Genomic DNA, 21590 nt, shown 5'->3' on the forward strand with positions numbered 1-21590 from the left:
ATTCAACACCACCTTGCACATTCTTGCCTGCATCTAGCTGATCTAGGGTGTAATCACTCGTCCATCAGTTGCAAACAAGAGTTTCTATTTGACACATTTCAGGAATGTTTATCCCGGTTCTGTTTTGCTTCCGTTTTTAAGAAAAGTTTTTCAACAGAATCAGAGGAATGCATACACCCCTGATCACGCGTAAACACAGTTCACTTTCATAGCAGCCACGTTGTATTCCTTCTCGCATCCATGCGCTCTCCCCCTCTCACCTTTTCCTTCCGTTTGTGGACTTCAATGCACAACACATCAGCTGTATGTGACCAGCCAAACCATATAATAACTGCTACACACAGTCTGTTGTTGTCACCGTATTAGCTGAAGTAATTTATAGTCAACATAGCTAATAGAACTAACGCATCATTAAACCCGCTACAATCATGCAGTAACGTTAGTGTATAGTCAGAAAGCAGTTTAGCAGGTACACCGGCTGGCCTGGTGGCAATAAATTAGTAAAACCAAAAGCTTACCTTGGTTTGGAAGATTTCCAATGTTGGATAGTCATAGCCAGCTAGCTAACATAGCATCCCTCTGTTTGAGTAGGCTAAACTAGCTAGGTTGGTGTACGTCCTCCGGAGGTTGTCATAATTACAGTGTAAGTCTATGGAAGGGGGTGAGAACCATGAGCCTCCTATGTTTTGTATTGATGTCAATGTACCCAGAGGAGGACGGAAGTTAGCTGTCCTCCGGCTACACCATGGTGCTACCCTACAGAGTTCTGTTGAGGCTTCTGTAGATGTTCATTGCAAAACAGTGTTTTAATCAATTATGTGGTGACGCATATATATTTAGTATAGTTTTATCTAAAAAGTATAACTTGTTTACGGCGGCAGGTAGCTTAGTGGTTAAGAGCGTTGTGCCAGTAACCGAAAGGTCGCTAGTTCTAATCCCCGAGCCAACTAGGTGAAAAGTCTTTGCCCTTGAGCAAGGCACTTAACCCTAATTGCTCCTGTAAGTCGCTCTGGATAAGAGCGTCTGCTAAATGACGTAAATGTTTAAATGTTTTACAATTTAAATTTTTATGAAATTCACTGAGGAGGATAGTCCTTCCCTTCCTCCTCTGAGGAGCCTCCACTGCCTCGCGTCCTCTCTCCACTCTCCTCGCCTCCTTCTCAAAACCCATTAGAAGAGAAGTTCGGAGGGGAGGGACCTCTGGCTTTCTCATCCAATGGGATTTGAGAAGAAGACGAGGAGAGAGGATGCGAGGAGTATGCAATTGATCTTCCCTCCCTCTTTTTCTTGCTTGCTCGCTTTCTTTCTCGCTCTCTCTCTCTCCATCTCACTTAGACAATCTCATAACTTGGTGTCTACTGTCTAGAGTATAGACACAAAATCACTCAACCTGCCCCATAGCATTAGCACCCAAACAACTGCAAAATCAACCGTGACTATGAGGGATTTATCTATAGTCTCTTGGGGGCCCTGATTCAGAGTTCAGTTAAGTTCACATAACTCTGACTTTTCCGTAACTCATTCATTGAGGTAAGTGTGTGGCCCTCAAGTCAAAATACCACCCATATAGGTACTGACAGGAGTGTACTGTTCATAGTATGTAGAGACATTAGTTAGTAGGTGTAGGTCTATGCTATAAGCTGAGGATCGTTCCACCCAGTTTCTGTACAGGGCCATATTAATTAGTGCAAACTGTAGAAAAACGCTTTGCAACAGAAAACGAAAACTAGCTTTCTGATTGGACAAGTTTAAGTAGTCCTTCCTTGTTTCAGTTCCTTTTCTTCCATTTGATGCCTAGTGAATATGAACCTGGTTCTGGTTCCTGACACTACTACTTGCCCTCTCCTCCTGCGGGGTCTCCGATATGACGTTCACCGAGCAAGAGAGGGTGCTTTTGGTGGCGGCTGGCAGAAGGCCAGGAGGGGAAAGGGGAGGGATGGAGTTACTGGAGCTGCATTGCGCAATATACACGTGTGCGTGCGTCAATCAACAGAGTAGTCAGTCTGTCTGGCCTCTGTCATGTAGATGCAACAAACTGATCTGTAATGTTCTGTAAAGAATGAGGTTTGTGAATGTATCAACGGAGTAGTAGGTCTAAAAGAAGATCCATTTTCCTTACAGTACTCTGTTCTCCTATCCTGTCTGTAAGCTGTACAGATGCATCAACCTGCTCTGTATGTTTGTCTCTATAAAAGCTGCTTTTGTGATTGTAGTGTGCTCTCTCTGATGTCAGTAACACGCGCATACACACACACACACACACACACCCCTCTGCCTAAGGTCCAGTACTCTGATGTGTGGAGCAGCTACTGACATTCAGGAAGCTGAACGCTGCTGTTTCCCATCTGAACCTACAGCTCCGTCCAAACCATCCAGCACATACACACAGACCAATACGGTCATGATCGCCGTAATTCGATTGGAAACTCCCCTGAGGCATTGGAGCTTCCATCTCCTAAGTTGATACGCCTTCATTTGAAACAAAAAGCCCGGAGATCACTTGCAGTTAACAAACACAACCCATCCTGTTTTATAGGTTCTCCAGTGGTGATGTCATGTAAAGAGTATTGAGGAGAAAAAAAAGAAAATGACTTCCATGTAGCTCTTTTTAGTATGCGTGTGGAGGCTACGCTAAAGCAAACAAGGCAATCCGACTTCCCCTGAGGGGAGCAAAGCCATTGGAAACGTGGCATCACACCCACAAAATATCCCCAAATGTGGGACTCATCATCAATGGCAACAGCGGTTAAAAGTTACCACCTCTTTCTCACTCCCGTGTTAAAACACCTCATGCAGACGTTTTGCATGAAGGGGGAACTTGTTCTCCTGTTCCATAAGGCAGTAATTTAGTTTATTTTTTTATTTTTTTGAGCTCTTTTTCGCAATTATTTTACATTGAACAGTTTTGGAAATGCCATACCCCAAGGTTGTTTTTGGAGTGAAAAGGGATTAAGATGTGGTGTTCTAACATCCTGAAGTTCTCGCACTCTTGGAAAGGAAACTTGTGCTCCTATCATACCATTCCAATTTCTAACAATTGTATTTTTTCTCTCCCACCCTCTCGTTCTCTTCCTATTTTTCTCCCTTACTCCATCCCCCTCTTCTCCATCTCTCCCTTCTCTCCTTCAGGGGTAGGAGCGGACCCCGGTAGGCCATTGTGTAGGAAAGCCAAGGACCTGAGGAAGGCGCGTCGGCTGCAGAAGGAGCAGAAGAGACAGGTGGGGGGTGGAGTCCCGGTCTCTGCGACCTCTAACCCTGCCTCGCCTGTCCAGCTCAGCCAACCCAAAGCACTGGAGGAGTTCATCAACGAATCTCTGCCCGATAGTCCTCTGCACCGCCTCGAGGTAAGCACGAGAGAGAGAGTGGTTCAGTTCGACAACTACCCCTAGCTACTTTTCCTAGCCCCTACTCATTCAATGTCTACAGATCTGAAGGAACTGGATGGGTGTAAGTAATATGGTGATTGCTCCACCTAGCCTTCCAATGGCTTTAGGTGAGTTTCCTATCCTCTTCCAAAGGATCTACCTTCAGAACTGGCCAGAGAGGCCTCTATCTGCTTCCCTAACCCAGTGACTTCACCATGCATGCCTGTGAGGAGGATGGTACGGCCAGAGCCCAAGTGGAAAATCCAGCACTTCACAACACAAACTCAATCAAATGGTAGCATGACCGCACACACTGGGTCAGGTTACCCCAAGTAATCACATTCAAATGACCGTGCAGAGCTCTGCATTGTTTATAAGAGATGGAAATGTACTTTTGGCTCTGGGATGTACTGCAGGCAGGGCTGCGTCCCAAATGGCACCCTATTCTCCATAACCTATAGTGTACTACTTTTGACCAAAGCTCTATGGGCCCTGGTCAAAAGTAGTACACTATAAAGGGAATATAGTGCCATTTGGAACACAGGCCCAGAGAAAGAAAAAAAAGTCCCTTTCTAGTATTAAGCAAAGTATTGGGCCATCCTCTTGACTTTCGCTGAGGTTGGTAGAGTCTAGAGTGATGTCAGCTTTTGATTCACTGACCGTCTCATTGAGGTACGAGCCAGACCCATCGCCCAATCAGCTCATTTTAGCTGATTAGATTACTTCGATTGGCTGTGATGTTTACTCATTCAATTTCCTTAAGTAGATTTACACACAAGGTCGAGCCGCCCAATTGAAGGTTAATTGTTTGTTTGGCAAGTTAAGTTGATTGAAAGGCGCATGTTTGAAACACAAGTTTGCTGGCCTAAAGCATGCGGATGGGCTGCAGTCAATGCTAGGAGTTGGGATGTTAGGATTCTGATGATATGGAGATAATTGAATCTGGTCTTTGCCCTTCACACAACTCTTTATGACTTTGAGAGTCTTGGGACTTCAGCAGGAGCCTGTTCAGGATGATCTAACATCACAGAACGTTCAGAATTAGATAGTAGGGAATTGTTTCAAATAGATATGACTGCCTGTCATGTAGAATAGGGAATCGGGCCAGTCTGCTCTATTTAATCTATTTCTATCGACAACTTTCTATCAGAACCTTTCATATCACTGAATGCACCCCACTTCAGATCTGTTGAGTAAGCTGTGGAGCTACAGGGGGAAAACTGAAGGTCTTCGACCACAAGGATGTTTTGGGTGTTTACACGAACGCAATTAACAACACTCCAGCTCCACTTCATCACCAGCACAACTGTTAAACATGTCAGACCGCCTGAGTGATGGAGCCAGACGGTCATTAGGAGAGGACCGGGAGGAGGAGAGAACAATGTACATATGGCCCCAATGAAAGAGACGTTAAAGGGAGAGAGAAGAGGAGATCGAGGGTAAGGGGCCCCTGACTGTAGGTAAGGCCCCTTCTATTGACAGATACATTGAGACTGTGGGAATCGTAATAAAGCCTTTTCCTGTAACCACAACCCTGTTCTCATCCACAACCCTTAAAGTATTTTACAGTAAAGTAGTGGCTTGCAGTGTGTGACATAGATGAGATGTCTGGAGGGTCAGGTTGGAACACATACTTGTGCCCTGACCCCGCTTGCATTAATGGCCACCACCAGGGGTCAGTGTGGCCACACGATTCGCAGCCCCCCGAGAACTTCAGGGAAGAGTATAACACCAACCTCTCGCTCTATATGCCGTCCTAATATTTATTCTCTTTTAGTTAAAACCCACTCTCCTCTCACACATTCACATGCTCTCGTTTGGCCATTGGCCTTCTCTGTTTATCAGACACATTCTATAGTCAGTGGAGTGTATCTCTTCTGTACGTTTTTATCAAAGAGAACAGGATTTGGGCTCACAGAGTTCCACATGTGGAGCAGCACAGCGTCTTACAGGGGCTTTTGAAGGTCAATATCTCTCCATTTTAATTAACTTTACACCCAAGCTGCTGGTATTAAGTGGCATTACAGAAACATTATTGAAACGGTTCAGTGTTAGACTGTCGGTGCCGTCTCATTCGATTGTTATGAGAGCGTTGTGTTTTCACCAAACTCTCCGTTGCGGTATTTAAGAGTATCAAAAGATATCTGGAGTTTTAAAAGTAAATTAAAGAGGTCTTACTTACTATTATCTTTTACGTAAGAGGCCCAACATCTTTGTTTGAATATACAATGCATGTGTGCCAAGCAGTCATATGAGAGAACTGTGCATGTCCAACTGAAATAAACCTTGGGTTAAATTCCCTCGCAGGCTACTATTCAAATGGCAGGGGCATGTTGGCCAACAAAAGCTTAAAAACGAAGATGTTTAATTAAAATGAAGCCGGGGGGATTCCAAAAGTTGAATTCTCACATTCTCAACACTAGTGGTTATGCTTTATCCAAAGCTCTAAGGCCTGGCTGCCTGACATAAGCCTCCTGTAGCTCAGTTGGTAGAGCATGGCGCTTGCAACGCCAGGGTTGTGGGTTCGATTCCCATGGGGGGGCAGTATGAAAAATGTATGCACTCACTTAACTGTAAGTCGCTCTGGATAAGAGCGTCTGCTAAATGACAAAAAATGTAAAAAATGTGGGCCTGTTTAAAACTGGTTCTAATCCTCCCCTACTGTAGCTTGACATGGCATGGTGAAGCACTGGAAATGGGGTTAATAAGAGGTGGAACACCTATATACACACACACACACACACACAATTGCGCACGCACGCATACACACACGGGTCATGTTTGAGTGATCACTTTTGTTTTTCAGGAGAGCAACCCAGGTAAGGTCTTTAAATGCTGTTTCTATTATTCACAATGACTAACACTTGTGGTATTTACCTTATTTGCTCTCTTTTGTCATGCTCTCACCTGTCACTCAGCTTGTCTCCGTAGAGATGGACACACACGCCCTCCTCCTTTATCAACCTCACTGCTTAGGTGTAGCACCAACACCTGTGGTTGCGGTAATAGAAAACTGCATTGTAAATAACTTGGATAACTCCCACCCAGTATAACTTCTGAACGCTGTTTACTGTGTTAATCATACAGTCACAGCCCTTTTTTCAAGATATGTAATAAAGGCATAGTGTATCCTGTCCCCACAGACGTGGAATATAGAATGCTTACTTAATACTAAACATATTCTTAAAAATATTCTCAAGGGCCTATTTTAAAGGAGGAAAAGTGCTTAGATGGTTTAAAGCTTTTCCTGAGTAGCATGCTTGAAAATGAGAAATGTAACAGTCAGCCAGATTTGCATTAGTTTGCCAGTACCCATAAGTGGCGGACAGAGTTAATAGTGGAAGAGACATTCAGTTTACCCTCCATTTCATACTGTCCCCCCCTCTTTTCCCCTGCTTTAATATGTGAATGTGACATACTCTCTTTTGTGTGGATTTGTCTCCCCTTATCGTTCTGTGTCATTTAAATGCCTATCTTTTTATTTTTGCCTTAACCATTCTCTGCCCGTCCCTCTTTTGAAGGTGAGGCTAGTGCGCTCCATCCCCCCCAGTTCACAGTTCAAAGCCTCTTTCGACGCCTCCTACCAGGTGTACAAACTCTACCAGATGTCCATTCACCACGACCCTCCAGACAAGCCCACCGAGAGCCAGGTCAGGGGTCAGCAGGTCAACCTGCTCAAGGGGCACAGGGGGAAGGGAGGGAGGGAGGGAGAGCGAGGGTTTAGAGGTGCTTTTGATATCAAAACACAGTGAACAGTGTTGAGAGTACATTTTAATTGTCTTTATTATAAAACACCTTTGTTTTTGGCTTCATAACATGATTTATATAAAAACAAAACAACATTAAAACATCATCAGGAGCATCTCGTCAGCATTGGGTGAACATCTTGAACCGACAGTTGTAATTGTTGTCTGGAGCTTGTCAAATAGTATAGTCAGTCTCTCCAATGTGAACGAAGTATCTCTGACCGATGTTTGTGTGCAACCTGTCATCAGGCAACTAAGATGATACAGATGAAAGTGAATGGGATTCTAAGTGAAAGGGGAAAGGACGAGAACGTGGAATTACGTGACATGAAATAAGAGCAAGTTACCCTAATCGCTCTATGGCTATGGGAGTGGTTAGGATGGAGAGAAGGAGAGAAGAAAAAATGGAATTGTGAACGTGTGTGGGTCAGTGGAGGCTGCTGAAGGGAGGTTGGCTCATAATAATGGCTGGAAAGGAGCTAACGGAATGGCATCAAACACATGGATCACATGTATTTGATACCATTCCACCTATTCCACTCCAGCCATTACCACGAGCCTGTCCTCCCCAATTAAGGTGTCACCAACCTCCTGTGGTGTGGGTATGAAGGAAAGGGAGAAAGTGAATGAAGGAGTCAGGATTAGGTGTGTGTGTGTGCGCACACTCACGTGTGTGTGGATGTCTGAATGTGTGTGCATGTGCTCTCTTGTTCGCACGCAGAAGGAAATGATGGGGAAAATGTTCCCATACACGGAGGATGGTGAAGGCAGTGTTTCTACAGGTGCCTCAGTCTAATTGGGTCTTTAGTCTCTGTTTGCGTCCTAAATGGCACCCTATTCCCTACATAGTGCACTACTTTTGACCAGAACCAAGTAGTGCACTATGTAGGGAATAGGGTGCCATTTTGGATGCGGCCTCTGGCTGTTTGAATACGGTGGCAGTCAGGTATTCATTCCCACCCTCTTCCTCCTTCCTTCGTCAGTCTTCCACTCCCTCTGTGCCCATCACTCCTGCTAGTTTGTTTTTATTCCATTCCCAACCGGTCACAGTTGTTAAACTGAAGTATCCACTTCTATTTCGTCCCAACCGGTCGCAGTTGTTAAACTGAAGTATCCGCTTAAAATTCAGTGTTAGCATTAGTTTGTCGTTTTTGCCATGCTGGCACTTGACACACTTGGAGGTGACACACTCTGCTTTGCAGTTCTCACCAGACATTCTGTCTCTTGAAGGCTGGAGCTATACTGTACCTCAGCATGATATTTATGTGTAAATCTCACACCACTTGAGACATTGCTATCGTCTCATATCTGGATGTATACAAGAGTGAATTCAAGTGTGTAGATCCCTATCTGAATGTGAGTGTATGTGGAATGTGGATGCCTCATATCTTACAACTCTATTCAACCTCTAGTCCCCTGTCTTTCTGTTGGAGGGTTTGTCGTCAACTGTGACGCGGGGGTGGTACACTAGCTTCATCTTCAGGGTCACTGGATCCCTCATCTCCAGGCAGGTACCACCACTGGACTCACTCTCCCAGAATTCAAAGTTTTGGTTTGTTGTTAAGTCTATGATTGGAATCTCGATTGGCCTGACTCGTCTCAACTCAGAAACGAGAAGCTAAAAAAGAAAACTGAATCAACAGAACTTTGGACTGGGAGTCTGAACTGCTTCAGTAGAACCTGTTTATAGTGCTAAACTGCGTTGTCTAAAACCTCTCCACTTTATTGTTTGGTTCCCCCATTGTCCTTCCGTCCCCCCTGCAAACCACTACCACCAAAATGTTGACTTTATCAATCCCTCCGCTTCTTCTTTCACCATCCTCTCCCTCCCCCACCCCGAAGGTGAGGCTAGTGCCCGTCAATGATGATGATCCTCAGTTCATGGCGACCTATGAGCAGTCGGCAGCGCTGTACGCACGCTACCAGATGGCCGTTCACGGCGACACCCCTTCCGAGTGTAACGAGAGTGAGGTACGGTAACGTTTCTGACATCGCACCTACTGTAATGAACAGTGACTGCCACAATGCTCCCATGCACTGTGCTGTATACCTCCACCCTGACACATTTTGCTACTCCATCACAAACACCGTACAATCCATAGAAGGGTTGAAGCTATCTTTTGTTAGCAATTCATTTGAATTAATGTCAGCAGATAATGTGCCTAAATATGAATATTCATGAATTTACATTCATTTTTAAATCGGTCAGCAATTTGTCCTGTTGAGAATTTTCTGCTGGTTTGCTTTTCCATTTTTGAGTACAATGTCAATGTCGTTAACATCACATGATTGCTCTGACCGCGTAGCATGTTGACACAGCAAATCTCCTGCATGCTTGTTTGCAGATAACCACATACCCTGAGTGATAACTAACTGTGCCACTAGAGATCCTGGTTCGAATCCAGGCTCTGTCGCAGCCGGCCGCGACCGGGAGACTCATGGGCGGCGCACAATTGGCCCAGCGTCGTCTAGGGGAGGGAATGGCCGGCAGGGATGTAGCTCAGTTGATAGAGCATGGCGTTTGCAACGCCAGGGTTGTGGGTTCGATTCCCACGGGGGGCCAGTATAAAAAAAATATGTAATCACTAACTGTAAGTCGCTCTGGATAAGAGCGTCTGCTAAATGACTAAAATGTAAATGTAAATGTACCCATTGTGGTGTGTTAGTTTAACAGTTAGATTACCCTGCATGCCATTGTGTTTGGTGATTTTATGACTGAGTGAACTCAATGCATGTCATTGCCTGGCGTGTCTCATGGGCTGTGTCTCAAATGGCATCCTATTCCCTATATAGTGCACTACTTTTGAGCAGAGCCCAGAGCAATAACAGGGAGTAGGGTGCCATTTATGATTCAACCAGGGTTAGACAAGTCACACACATTGTCACGGAACCCCAACGTTATTAATGCCTCTGAAGTGTGGACCAACGTCGAAGGCAATGTTATAGATTCAAGTTGAATGACCGCAGTGCGATCAGGGAGTAGCTAGTTTCACTCTAATGTACAGGAAGTGGCTGGCCTAAATACTGGATACTCCTCTCCATCAACAACAATTAATCACAACACTTGACTCTAATGAGCCAGTGTGGATCAAATGGGTCATTCCACAAATAGTGCATTTTGGGTAGTGGAACTTGGTCAAAAAAAACTATTTCAATGAATTTTAACATTCTGTCATAAAGAGCACATGTTTGACTTCACAAAAAACATTTTTTTTCCATCTCAAGGGGAAAACAAGACTATAGTAAGTGCCATCAAAGTAAGAGTTTGACCGTAACAGGGTTGAGGTTAGATCTTAAATCAGACATAAATCCCCTTGTGATGGGGAATGGACACTTGTGTGCAACAGGGAGCTGCAATTGAATACAAGTGTCACAAAAATGTTTACATTGTACAAACATTTCTAGCATATCTATCTATGGGTAACAGGGTTGATGTGTTATGCTCGACGCGCTCAGTTTTCCACCACAAAATACCAGCAAATGTCCAGAAAGAGTAGAACCAGCTCACCAGCTATTACACTATGATTTGACTATTATACAGTATATTCAATGTTTATTTTGAAAAAATAATTTAAAAAAGGAATCGTTTCACCATATCAAAACGAGAGTTCAGTTCACGTAACAGGGTTGACTTTAAAATGAAGGACATACTTAAATTAATAATTAATCACATAAAACAAATAATCTTCAGAAATGACTTTGTCAATGCAAGGACATAACTAGGGCTTTACAGTGATGGTGAAATGTTGGTAAGTGGGATTAAATCTTCCTAGAAGTCAAACTGATTTCTGGCACTTTAGCAAGTGTCTATTCATCTTAAATCTGATATTTAATATTCATTGAGGTCTCTATTAAAGGGCACTTCATTTCATATACATACTGTGCCTTCAGAAAGCATTCACACACCTTGAAAGTGGAATTATGTTTTTATAAGGGATTTTTTTTACTTTTTTTTTTTTTTACAAATGAATTAAAAATGGCCAACAACCAATTTGACAGAGCTTGAATAATTTTTTAATGGGTAATAGATGTGGAAAGCTCTTAGAGACTTACCCAGAAAGACTCTTCTGTGATCGCTGCCAAAGATACTTCTTCAAAGTTTTGGGGTGTGAATACTTATGTAAATGATATTTCTGTATTTCATTTTCAATAAACATTTTCACTTTGTCATTAAGGGGTATTGTGTGTAGATGGTTGAGGGATTATTATTTATTTATTTATTTATTTATTTATTTTTAAATCAATTTAGAATTCAGGCTGTAACACAACAAAATGTGGTCGAGAGGAATGGATACTTTGAAGGCACTCTAACAGGATTTTGAAATACAATATTGGTGCACAATTTCTACTTAAAATATCGAAGGGCTTCAAAATGTACTCTATTCGCCTCCCGAGTGGCGCAGCAGTCTAAGGCACTGCATCGCAGTGCTTGAGGCATCCCCGGGTTCGATCCCAGGCTTTGTCACAGCCGGCCGTGACTGGGAGACCCATGAGGTGGCGCACAATTGGCCCAGCGTCGGCCGGGTTATGGGAGGGTTTGGCCGGCCGGGATTTCCTTGTCCCATCGCGCTCTAGTGACTCCTTGTGGCGGGCCGGGCCCCTGCAAGCTGACTCCGGTCGCCAGTTGTACGGTGTTTCCTCCGACACATTGGTGCGGCTGGCTTCCGTGTTAAGCGAGCAGTGTGTCAAGAAGCAGTGCGGCTTTGCAGGGTCGTGTTTCGGAGGACGCATGGCTCTCGACCTTCGCCTCTCACGAGTCCATACGGGAGTTGCAGCGATGGGACAAGACTGTAACTACCAATTAGATATCACGAAATTGGGGAGAAAAAGGGGTAAAAGTAAGTAAATAAATAAATGATGTACTTGGAACTACCGATATACACTATATATCCAAAAGTATGTGGACACCCCTTCAAATTAGTGCATTCGGCTATTTCAGCCACACCCGTTGCTGACAGGTGTATAAAATCAAGCACACCGCCATGCAATCTCCATAGACAAACATTGGCAGTAGAATGGCCTTACTGAAGAGCTCAGTGACTTTCACCGTCATAGGTTGCCACCTTTTCCAACAAGTCAGTTCTAAAAAAATTCTGACCTGCTAGAGCTGACCCAGTCAACTGTAAGTGCTGTTATTGTGAAGTTGAAACGTCTAGGAGCAGCAACGGTTCAGCCGCTAACTGGTAGGCCACACAAGCTTACAGAACGGGACCACTGAGTGCTGAAGCGCGTAGCGCTTAAAAATCGTCTGTCCTCGGTTGCAACACTCACTACCGAGTTCCAAACTGCCTCTGGAAGCAACGTCAGCACAATAACCGTTTCGTCGGGAGCTTCATGAAATGGGTTTCCATGGCCGAGCAGCCGTAAACAAGCCTAAGATCACCATGTGCAATGCCAAGCGTCGGCTGGAGTGGTGTAAAGCTTGCAGCTATTGGACTCTAGAGCAGTGGAAATGCATTCTGGAGTGATGAATCGCACTTCACCATCTGGCAGTCCGACGGGATCCGCCAAGAGAACGCTATCTGCCCCAATGCATAGTGGCAACGGTAAAGTTTGGTGGAGGAGGAATAATGGTTTGGGGCTGTTTTTCATGGTTCAGGCTAGGTCCCTTACTTCCATTGAAGGGAAATCTTAACGCTACAGCATGTGCTTCCAACTTTGTGGCAACAGTTCAGGGAAGGCCCTTTCCTGTTTCAGCATGACAATGCCCCATGCACAAAGCAAGGTCCATACAGAAATGGTCTGTCGATTGGTGTGGAAGAACTTGACTGGCCTGCACAGAGCCTTGACCTCAACCCCATTGTACACCTTTGGGATGAATTGGAACGCCGACTGTGAGCCAGGCCTAATCACCCAACATCAGTGCCCGACCTCACTAAAGCTCTTGGGGCTGAATGGAAGCAAGTCCCCACAGCAATGTTCCAAAATTTAGTGGAAAGCCTTCCCAGAAGGGTGGAGGCTTTTATCGCAGCAATGGGGACCAACTCCATATTAATGCCCATGATTTTGGAATGAGATGTGCGACGAGCAGGTGTCCACATACTTTTGGTCATGTAGTGTCTCTTACCCCAAATAAAGCAACCACTATCTATGTTATGAGCATGTTTCATTGTGTGTGTGTGCACGCGTTTACATGTGATAATGTGGTTGTGGCGCATTTGTACAAACATTCTTGATACACGTGATTAGTGATGTTACTTATTCTCTTATTGAACGTTTTTGAAACCCTTTTCTGTGGCAACTATGGTAAAGCCAACTAGAAGAGGTCCATTCACAGCTGAAACTGAGACAGAGGCTAGTGAATGAATACCGTTACACAGGAAATAAAGAAGTGCACTCATGGAGTCTCGCGCAAAGGACGAGCTGTGTTTTTACCACCTCGCCATAGCAGGTGATTGGGGTGGAGGAGGGAGAGAGGCTGTCTAGTCAGGATGTGGCTCCTGGACATTCTGACTGAGTCCCAATTTGCACCCAATTCTCTCTGTAGTGCACTATGTAGGGAAATGGGTGCCATTTGGGACGCAGAGTCTCAAATGAAATTGTATTTGTCACATGCTTCGTAAACAACAGGTGTAGACTAACAGTGAAATGCTTACTTACGGGCCCTTCCCAACAATGCAGAGAGAAAATAGAATAATAATTTGAAGAATAAATACAATGAGGAATAGTCTCACTCTCTTACACACACACACACACACACACACACCTGTGAGGACCCTTTGTCCCAGAGGGCTGGAAAAACCTCCCTCTGCCTAGCTACCTGCCAACAGCGCACAGCAAATTACCTAATTCTCCAGCTTGTAAAAATGAGCGAATTAATTAATAAAAGCTGTCAGGTTCGCCAGTCTGGTGACAGATTTTTTCCTGGTGCCATAATAACACCAGGACTGTTTATAGTGAAGATGTGTCTGCGTGTGTGTGTGTGAGTGCATGTATACTTGCGTTCTTAGGACCAGAGAGGTGTGGACCACAACACTGACATCTGTCTGTTGCGTTGCCAGATTTTAGGATAAAAAAAATTGTGGATGGGGTTGCCAGGTTGGGTAATTGATGGTGGTATTTATGAGGCTGCAGGTGAATGCAAGGTTGTGGATTGTGCCAGTTAACCTGTTTTACCTCCATACCAATGGGAAAGAAAGGTTTGTAGGACTATAAACCCTCGATTCATTTAGACACTGTGCTAACAGTAGTATTTTTGATACACAGAAATTGGACATTCGTTTTTTAATGTTTATTTTAGTTTTTTTTGTGTTTCCTGACAGGGAAAGTATCAGTTTTTAGTTTGTGCTATATGTGCTGTATAGATGGGTAGATTGAGTCAATTGTTATAGGTGGTGTAGTTGGCCGGGGGAAGGGGCTTGGAATTTTGGAGTAAATGTTTTGGGGTAACTCCAGCCTGCTTGGGGGTATGGTCTTAAAGCCTGCTCTGACAGATAAACACCACACCTGTCCCTCTGACACAAATTGCAAACACCCCTATTCTACTGGACCTAACCCACCCACCTCGAATTGATAAATTCTACCCACCCTTCATGTTTGACCTTCTGTACACATGCTGCTACTGGGTTACTGTTCTTTACTCTTACAGTCAGTCCCAATTCGCTGCGTACAATATGGTGGGCTGTGCAAGTTCCTATACTACACTACTTATAGGCCCTTCAGCTCTGCAATGGAAGGTTTAGTACTAAAGGAAAGGGGAAGGAGCAAAACGTGACCCTCTCAATCAATTTGACCCAACAGTATATTGTGTCTCTATGGCTAATTATCTAGCCCTATTTCCCTCTCCTCTCCCATTCTCCATCCATTCCCTACTCATTTATCTACCCATCCCCCCCTCCCTTCTCAGAAGCTCCTTTCCCCTCCAGGTGAAGTTATTGAGCGATGGAAAGTGAAGTGCATCGTAAAAGTGGTGATGGCTCGTTAGGGTTGTTGGTGACATGCCATGCCCGGTGCTGCGTAGGAGAAGTTGGGTTATATGGTGTTTTGGAGGTATTTATTAATCCATTAAGGTATTACCTAAGGACACGCACTGGTAGATTATAGACCTGTGCTGCTTTCTGAGCCAGCAGGTAGGAGGTGTCTGTGTTCGGGTGATGCATGTTCCCTGTTGCCTCAACTCAGGTGCAGATTTGCGATCCTTGGAGGGCCCTTTTCCTCAGGAGTGGAGACTACACCCCTGGGTGGTTGCCCAGATATGGGAAAGGTTCGGCAGGGCGATGTAGATTTACTAGGGCTGACCCGACAAAACAAAACAAAAAATCTTGGTCGACCAAGAGTCGTCTGTTCTTTAGACCAATCGATTTAAGTGTATTTTTCCATATATTGACACATCCTAAGTGTTTTAATCAAATCAACTATATGCGCTGAGCTTGTCTGATGCTTTAAGCACACTGTTTGATGACATAATCAAGACACACAAATTACTAGAGGGAGTTCGACCTGCAATTGATTTGATTGTGCTGGGCCGGGTTCATACTTGATGCGCTGTGTTAAAAAAAAAAGACAGCAAGTGACTGTGTGACTAGCACCTGTTGTCTCTCTCTCCTCCCTGCTGCAGCGAGCACCACAGAACATCAAGTGTTTATTGCGCTGTCCGTGCTGCTGAAGCTGTAACATCATTACAGCCATTTCTGACTGAAAAGTTCTGTTACCGAAATCCCTCATTTGTTTAGGAAAAACATTCCCTATTCGCTCAACCCTTGCTCTCTTTCGTGACACATGTATGCATCGCATGCACATGACCAATAGGGCCTGACCTACAGCATATCATAATCGAATCAATAAATTGGTTATAACAAACTCCAAACACAGTAACACGTGACAGCAAAATGGATGCAGAGGACGTGACAAATAAACTTTTGACGGGAATGTTTACTGGTTGCTCAGGAGGTAAAGGGGAAGTCAATAAATTTGACTAGTTGTGGGAAATACTGGAGGTCAAGAAGGTAAGGAGCAAGTGCTGTGTGCATATTATGTGTGTCAAACAAGTGCTGTTAGATTACACTATAATTTCTGGATAGTTTGAAAGAATGTAAACTACACTAAATAAATGATAAGCGTACCAGAGAGTCTAAAGTTTTGTTTTGTTTTTGTAAAGCCAAAGACAAACAGTCCCATGCATTCATGACTGCAATTGCCGAAATGGAACGGTTTATTTGCTTACGCTAATTATTCAAGGGTTGCTTTATTTTATTTTAAAACTAAAATGCTTGATTGCATTTAAAATCATGAATGACTTGTATGCTCTTTGATGACATGAAAGAATGAATAATTTATTGATACAGTAGCCTATACAGTATAAGTATTGAAATATAGGCCTAAGTACAGTGCATTTGGTAAGTATTCAGACCTCTTGACTTTTTCCACATTTTACTTTACAGCCTTATTCTAAAATGTATTAAATTGTTTCCCCCCCCTCATCAATATGCACACAATACCCCATAATGACAAAGCAAAAACAGGTTTCTAGAAATCGTTACAAATGTATAAAAATAACCCAGGAAATATTACATTTACATAAGTATTCAGACCCTTTACCCAGTACTTTGTTGAAGCACCTTTGGCAGCGATTTCGGCCTCGAGTCTTCTTGGGTATGAAGCTACAAGCTTGGCACAATTGTATTTGGGGAGTTTATCCCATTCTTCTCTGCAGAACCGCTCATGCTCTGTCAGGTAGGATGGGGAGTGTCGCTGCACAGCTATTTTCAGGTCTCTCCTAAGATGTTCGATCAAGTTCAAGTCCGGGCATTGGCTTGGCCACTCAAGGACATTGAGACTTGTCCTGAAGCCACTCCTGAGTTGGTCTGGCTGTGTGCTTAGTGTCGTTGTCCTGTTGGAAGGTGAACCTGTGCCCCAGTCTAAGGTCCTGAGCGCTCTGGAGCAGGTTTTCATCAAGGATCTCTCTGTACTTTGCTCCGTTCATCTTTCCCTCGATCCTGACTAGTCTCCCAGTCCCTGCCTCTGAAAAACATCCCCACAGCATGATGCTGCCACCACCATGCGTCACCGTAGAGATGGTACCAGGTTTCCTCCAGATGTGACGATTGGCATTCAGGCCAAAGAGTTCAATCTTGGTTTCTCATAGTCTGAGAGCCCATTAGGTGCCTTTTGGCAAAATCCAAGCGGGCTGTCGTGTCTTTTACTGAGAAGTCGCTTCCGTCTGGCCACTCTACTATAAAGGCCTGATTGGTGGAGTGCTGCAGAGATGGTTGTCCTTTTGGAAGTTTCTCCCATCTCCATAGAGGAGCTCTGTCAGAGTGACCATCAGGTTCTTGGTCACCTCCCTGACCAAGGCCCTTCTCCCCCGATTGCTCAGTTTGGCCGGGCGGCCAGCTCTAGGAAGAGTCTTGGTGGTTCCAAACGTCTTCCGTTTAAGAATGATGGAGGCCACTGTGTTCTTGGGGACCTTCAATGCTGCAGAATTTTTTTTGGCACCCTTCCCCAGATCTGTGCCTCGACACAATCCTGTCTCGGAGCTCTATGGATAATTCCTTCAACCTCACTGCTTGGTTTTTGCTCTGCCATGCACTGTCAACTGTGGGACCTTATATAGACAGGTGTGTGCCTTTCCAAATCATGTCCAATCAATTGAATTTAACACAGGTGGACTCCACTCAAGTTGTAGAAACAACATCTCAAGGGTGATCAATGGAAACAGAATGAAGCTGAGCTCAATTTCGAGTCTCATAGTAAAGGGTCTGAATACTTATGTAAATAAGGTATTTCAGTATTTTGTTTTGGAACATTTCCAAAAATTTCTAAAAACCTGTTTTTCGCTTTGTCATTATGGTGTATTGTGGCGATTTTGATTAGGGAAAAAAATATATTTAATAAATTTTATAATAAGGCTGTTACGTAACAAAATACGATTGACTGACCTTCATGTCTTAAAGTAATGATGGACTGTCGTTTCTCTTTGCTTATTTGCCATAATATGGACTTGGTCTTTTACTAAATAGGGCTATCTTCTGTATACCACCCCTACCTTGTCACAACACGACTGATTGGCTCAAACGCGATAAGAAGGAAAGAAATTCCACAAATTAACTTAACAAGGCACACCTGTTTATTGAAATGCATTCCAGATGACTACCTCATGTAGCTGGTTGAGAGAATGCCAAGAGTATGAAAATCTGTCAAGGCAAAGAGTGACTGCTTTGAAAATCTTAAATATATTTTGATTTGTTTAACACCTTTTTGGTTACTACATGATTCCATATGTGTTTTTTCGTAGTTTTGATGCCTTCACTATTATTCTACAATGTAGAAAATTGTCAAAACAAAGAAAAAACCCTTGAATGAGTAAGTGTGTCCAAACTTTTGACTTGTACTGTATATATGGATGATTAATAAAACCATGCACATTTTAACAGTTAGGCTATTGATTATAGACTTATGGGCTATTTTCTCCTCTCCTAACTCCGATGGTTCCTCTGCCGCATTGTTCTCAACACCAATATGCTGCTTAACTTTGCTATTATGCACATAGCAACATGGTCTAGGAAAAGGCTCCAATTCAACAACACACTGTTTCAGAGCTGCGGACAGCGACCGCTATCAAACGTGGGAGAAAGCGCGTTATATAACTTGTATTAGTGTTGCACCATTGTCCATAACCATTTACCATATCAGTATCACATGTTTTAGAATGATGGACTGTGCGATCCCCATGGCCTCCACAATGGATTAGTCCACTCGGACCCATGTGGGCATTTAGAATTCAGACTGTAACACAAATTGTGGAATAAGTCAAGGGGTATGAATGCTTTCTGAAGGCACTGTATTTCTTGGATCGGTCCATGCACAGAGTAGGGGATGGCAGGCACTGTTCCCCTAATTGTCCGCTGTGCAGGTTCACTTGACAATTGTTTAGCATTCTTTAGGGAGTTTGGTGTTTCTGACAGTAAATTCCTCTCGTGCACTCTGTTGCCGGTTACGGTGATCCGGTTCCTTCGTGGACTTTCGAGACCAAGCTAGCTAAAAAGTGCTGCATAGCATGCTAGCCACGTTAGCTAACTTGCCAAGGCAAGCTAGCTACTGCTAGTTATTCCAGCTTCCTAATGGTGGAATTTCTTGGGTAGCTCTCTTGTTTAGTATACGTAGCTAGCATTAAGTCACTTGGTTATTCTAAACGAACGTGCTGCAGTCAGAGGCTAGCTAGCTTAGACTAGAAGCCTCATGTCTAACATCGGCTAGCATGCATTACTTCTGGCGAATGAAGCTTACTAGGGACCTAGTAAGGGCGGCAGGTAGCTTAGTGGGTAAGAGCGTTGTGCCAGTAACCGAAAGGTCGCTGGTTTTAATCCCCGAGCCGACTAGGTGAAAAATCTGTCGATGTGCCCTTGAGCAAGGCACTTAACCCTAATTGCTCCTGTAAGTCGCTCTGGATAAGAGCGTCTGCTAAATGACTAAAATGTAAAATGACTAGCTTTCCCCCGGCGTTATGGCCATCACATTCCTGTATCCTGTTCATGGAGCTTGAGGGCACCTCCGATGAGGAAGCAGCCTCCGGGCACTTGGCTCGGGTAACCCCTGGAGCGAAGGGCCTTAGCACGGGTCTGAGCGACCTGTGAGCCCCTCCCAAAAAAACATTACTTTGACGTCAGTACCCCCACGTTTAATTACGGCCAAACAGGGTGCTATGTCAGCCATTGCCGGAGCCCCCTGTGTCCATAAGGGGCCTGGCTTCATCCAGGCTACACAGTCTCACAACTTAATTTGGAAGCTTGTCCATGTTTAAAGCCCTCTCTTTTACCCCGCGTTCATGGTGTTCACAGGGTTCAAGGGGTATATCAATCTCCCCAGGGTGAGAGTAATGTTGGGTGATTCACTGTCCACAAGGGTGCACTCCTCCTCCTGCATAGGTGGCTCATTACTCTGATTCATTGCTGATTCCTGCCTGTAGCTCACTAGTCCCTATGAATCGCTTAGTGATACAGGTTATGGGTTCTATAGGTGATTGGTTTCATTCCTGTAAATTAGATTACATTATGAATAGTCCCTGTCTCTTACCACAGAAGGTGTCCGTCTGTCCCTATTTCAGCTGTGTTACAAGATGCTGTGGCACTGGTACTTATGACTGGTTGGTATGACAACCTTCATGATAGCGTTTTTCCCCTGGGTCTATTTTTAATGTATGCGGTCCAGCGCTGGGTGCGAGGCTTGTTGTGACAGAATAACCTTCGAGGGGCACTGCCAATTGAGGTGCGTTACCGATTGCCGGAGCCGCCAAACCCAAAGGGGACCGGGCTTCAGGCAAACCTTGGTGCATAAACACAGTTGTGTCAACCCAAAGTTCCACAGGGTTCACAGTTTGGATCCCGCAACGCGGTTGGCATCAGTTGCTGGGACCGGTACTATCTGTCCAGTGATATTGCCGACCAAGGCCGTGTCTGAGGAGCTGTTTGGCGTTGCAGCTAGCATAGCTGCTAGCTAGCTGCCTATCAAGCTAGCTGGGTTTCCTTGAGAGCTTGAACACAGCCCATGACGCTGTTAGCCATTGAGACTGGGACAACGCGTTGTCCCGAGCTTGTGGCTGTCTAGATCCCTGCTGTTTGTTGTTTTCAATCTTCCCTGTGACCTGCCCTGTCTGGAACTGCGAGGAGTAATAGCATACCCTATGTTTCTACCATTACAAAGACCAAAGCCAGCGGGAGTGCTGTTGAGGACAGTGGTTTATCTCTCTATCATAGGTGGATATTTTTAAACAAACAAAAAGAGTTCTACAAGCAGTTGTTACAACAAGAAAATAGTTTCAAGTGTTTTGTCCAAATACTGGTGGAGTCAACTAATAAAAGAATGGACAACCTGACCAGAGAGGTCCAGGACCTGAAGAACAGTTTGTAGTTCTCCCAGGGTCAGCTCGATGAGTTTAAACAGGAGAACAGCAAGATGACAGCAATCTGTACGTCTATTGAGAGAGGGCATCAGTTCTGTATGTGAATCCATGATAACAATGACGGAGAAATCAGATTATCTCGAAACAGTCAAGGTGGAACAATATGGTTGTGGACGGAATTGCAGAATCTTCACGAGACCTGGACGGAGTCTAAGGACAAAGTGAGGGAAATGATTGAGGTGGAGCACGCCCACAGGACTGGAAAACCCACCACCGGCCCAGGTGACAGGCCCAGGCCGATAGTGGTCAAGTTCCTGAGGTTCAATGACAAGGTAGTTGTTCTGGAAAGAGCCAGAAACTACAGAGGAACGTATATCTTTCTCAACAAGGACTATCCTGAAGCTGTGTGCCAGAAGTGGAAAGAACTTATTCCAGCCATGAAAACGGCCAGAGCGCGTGGGGACATTGCTTACATCCGCTATGACAGGCTCATTGTCCACCCTCCCTCCCAAAAGCCTGGAAGGGATGAGAGCCAAGCCTATTGGTTCGTAGCTTCAACCCCGCAGCACACACACACACCAACTGATTTAATGGACTGCTGAAGGTATATTTATTTCGCTTGCTTTGTTTGCTCTTTTCCAT

The 21590-nt window shown here is 44.4% G+C and overlaps 1 protein-coding gene across 2 annotated transcripts in view; it reads left to right on the top strand.

The window, feature by feature from the left end:
• LOC311110979 (arginyl-tRNA--protein transferase 1-like) overlaps positions 1-21590 on the top strand; it is a 183068-nt gene that overhangs the window by 53793 nt on the left and 107685 nt on the right. The window contains exons 6-7 of one of the 2 annotated variants that reach the window (XM_084153638.1): positions 3130-3344; positions 6887-7015. In XM_084153638.1, coding sequence (XP_084009764.1) covers positions 3130-3344; positions 6887-7015 — 344 coding nt within the window. Of the gene's footprint in view, positions 1-3129; positions 3345-6886; positions 7016-8953; positions 9083-21590 lie in introns of both variants that reach the window. The other variant, XM_084153637.1, reaches the window with a different exon arrangement.

The sequence above is a fragment of the Coregonus lavaretus genome (genome assembly GCF_964263955.1).
Source record: "Coregonus lavaretus genome assembly, chromosome: 36".
Lineage (NCBI taxonomy): Eukaryota > Metazoa > Chordata > Actinopteri > Salmoniformes > Salmonidae > Coregonus > Coregonus lavaretus.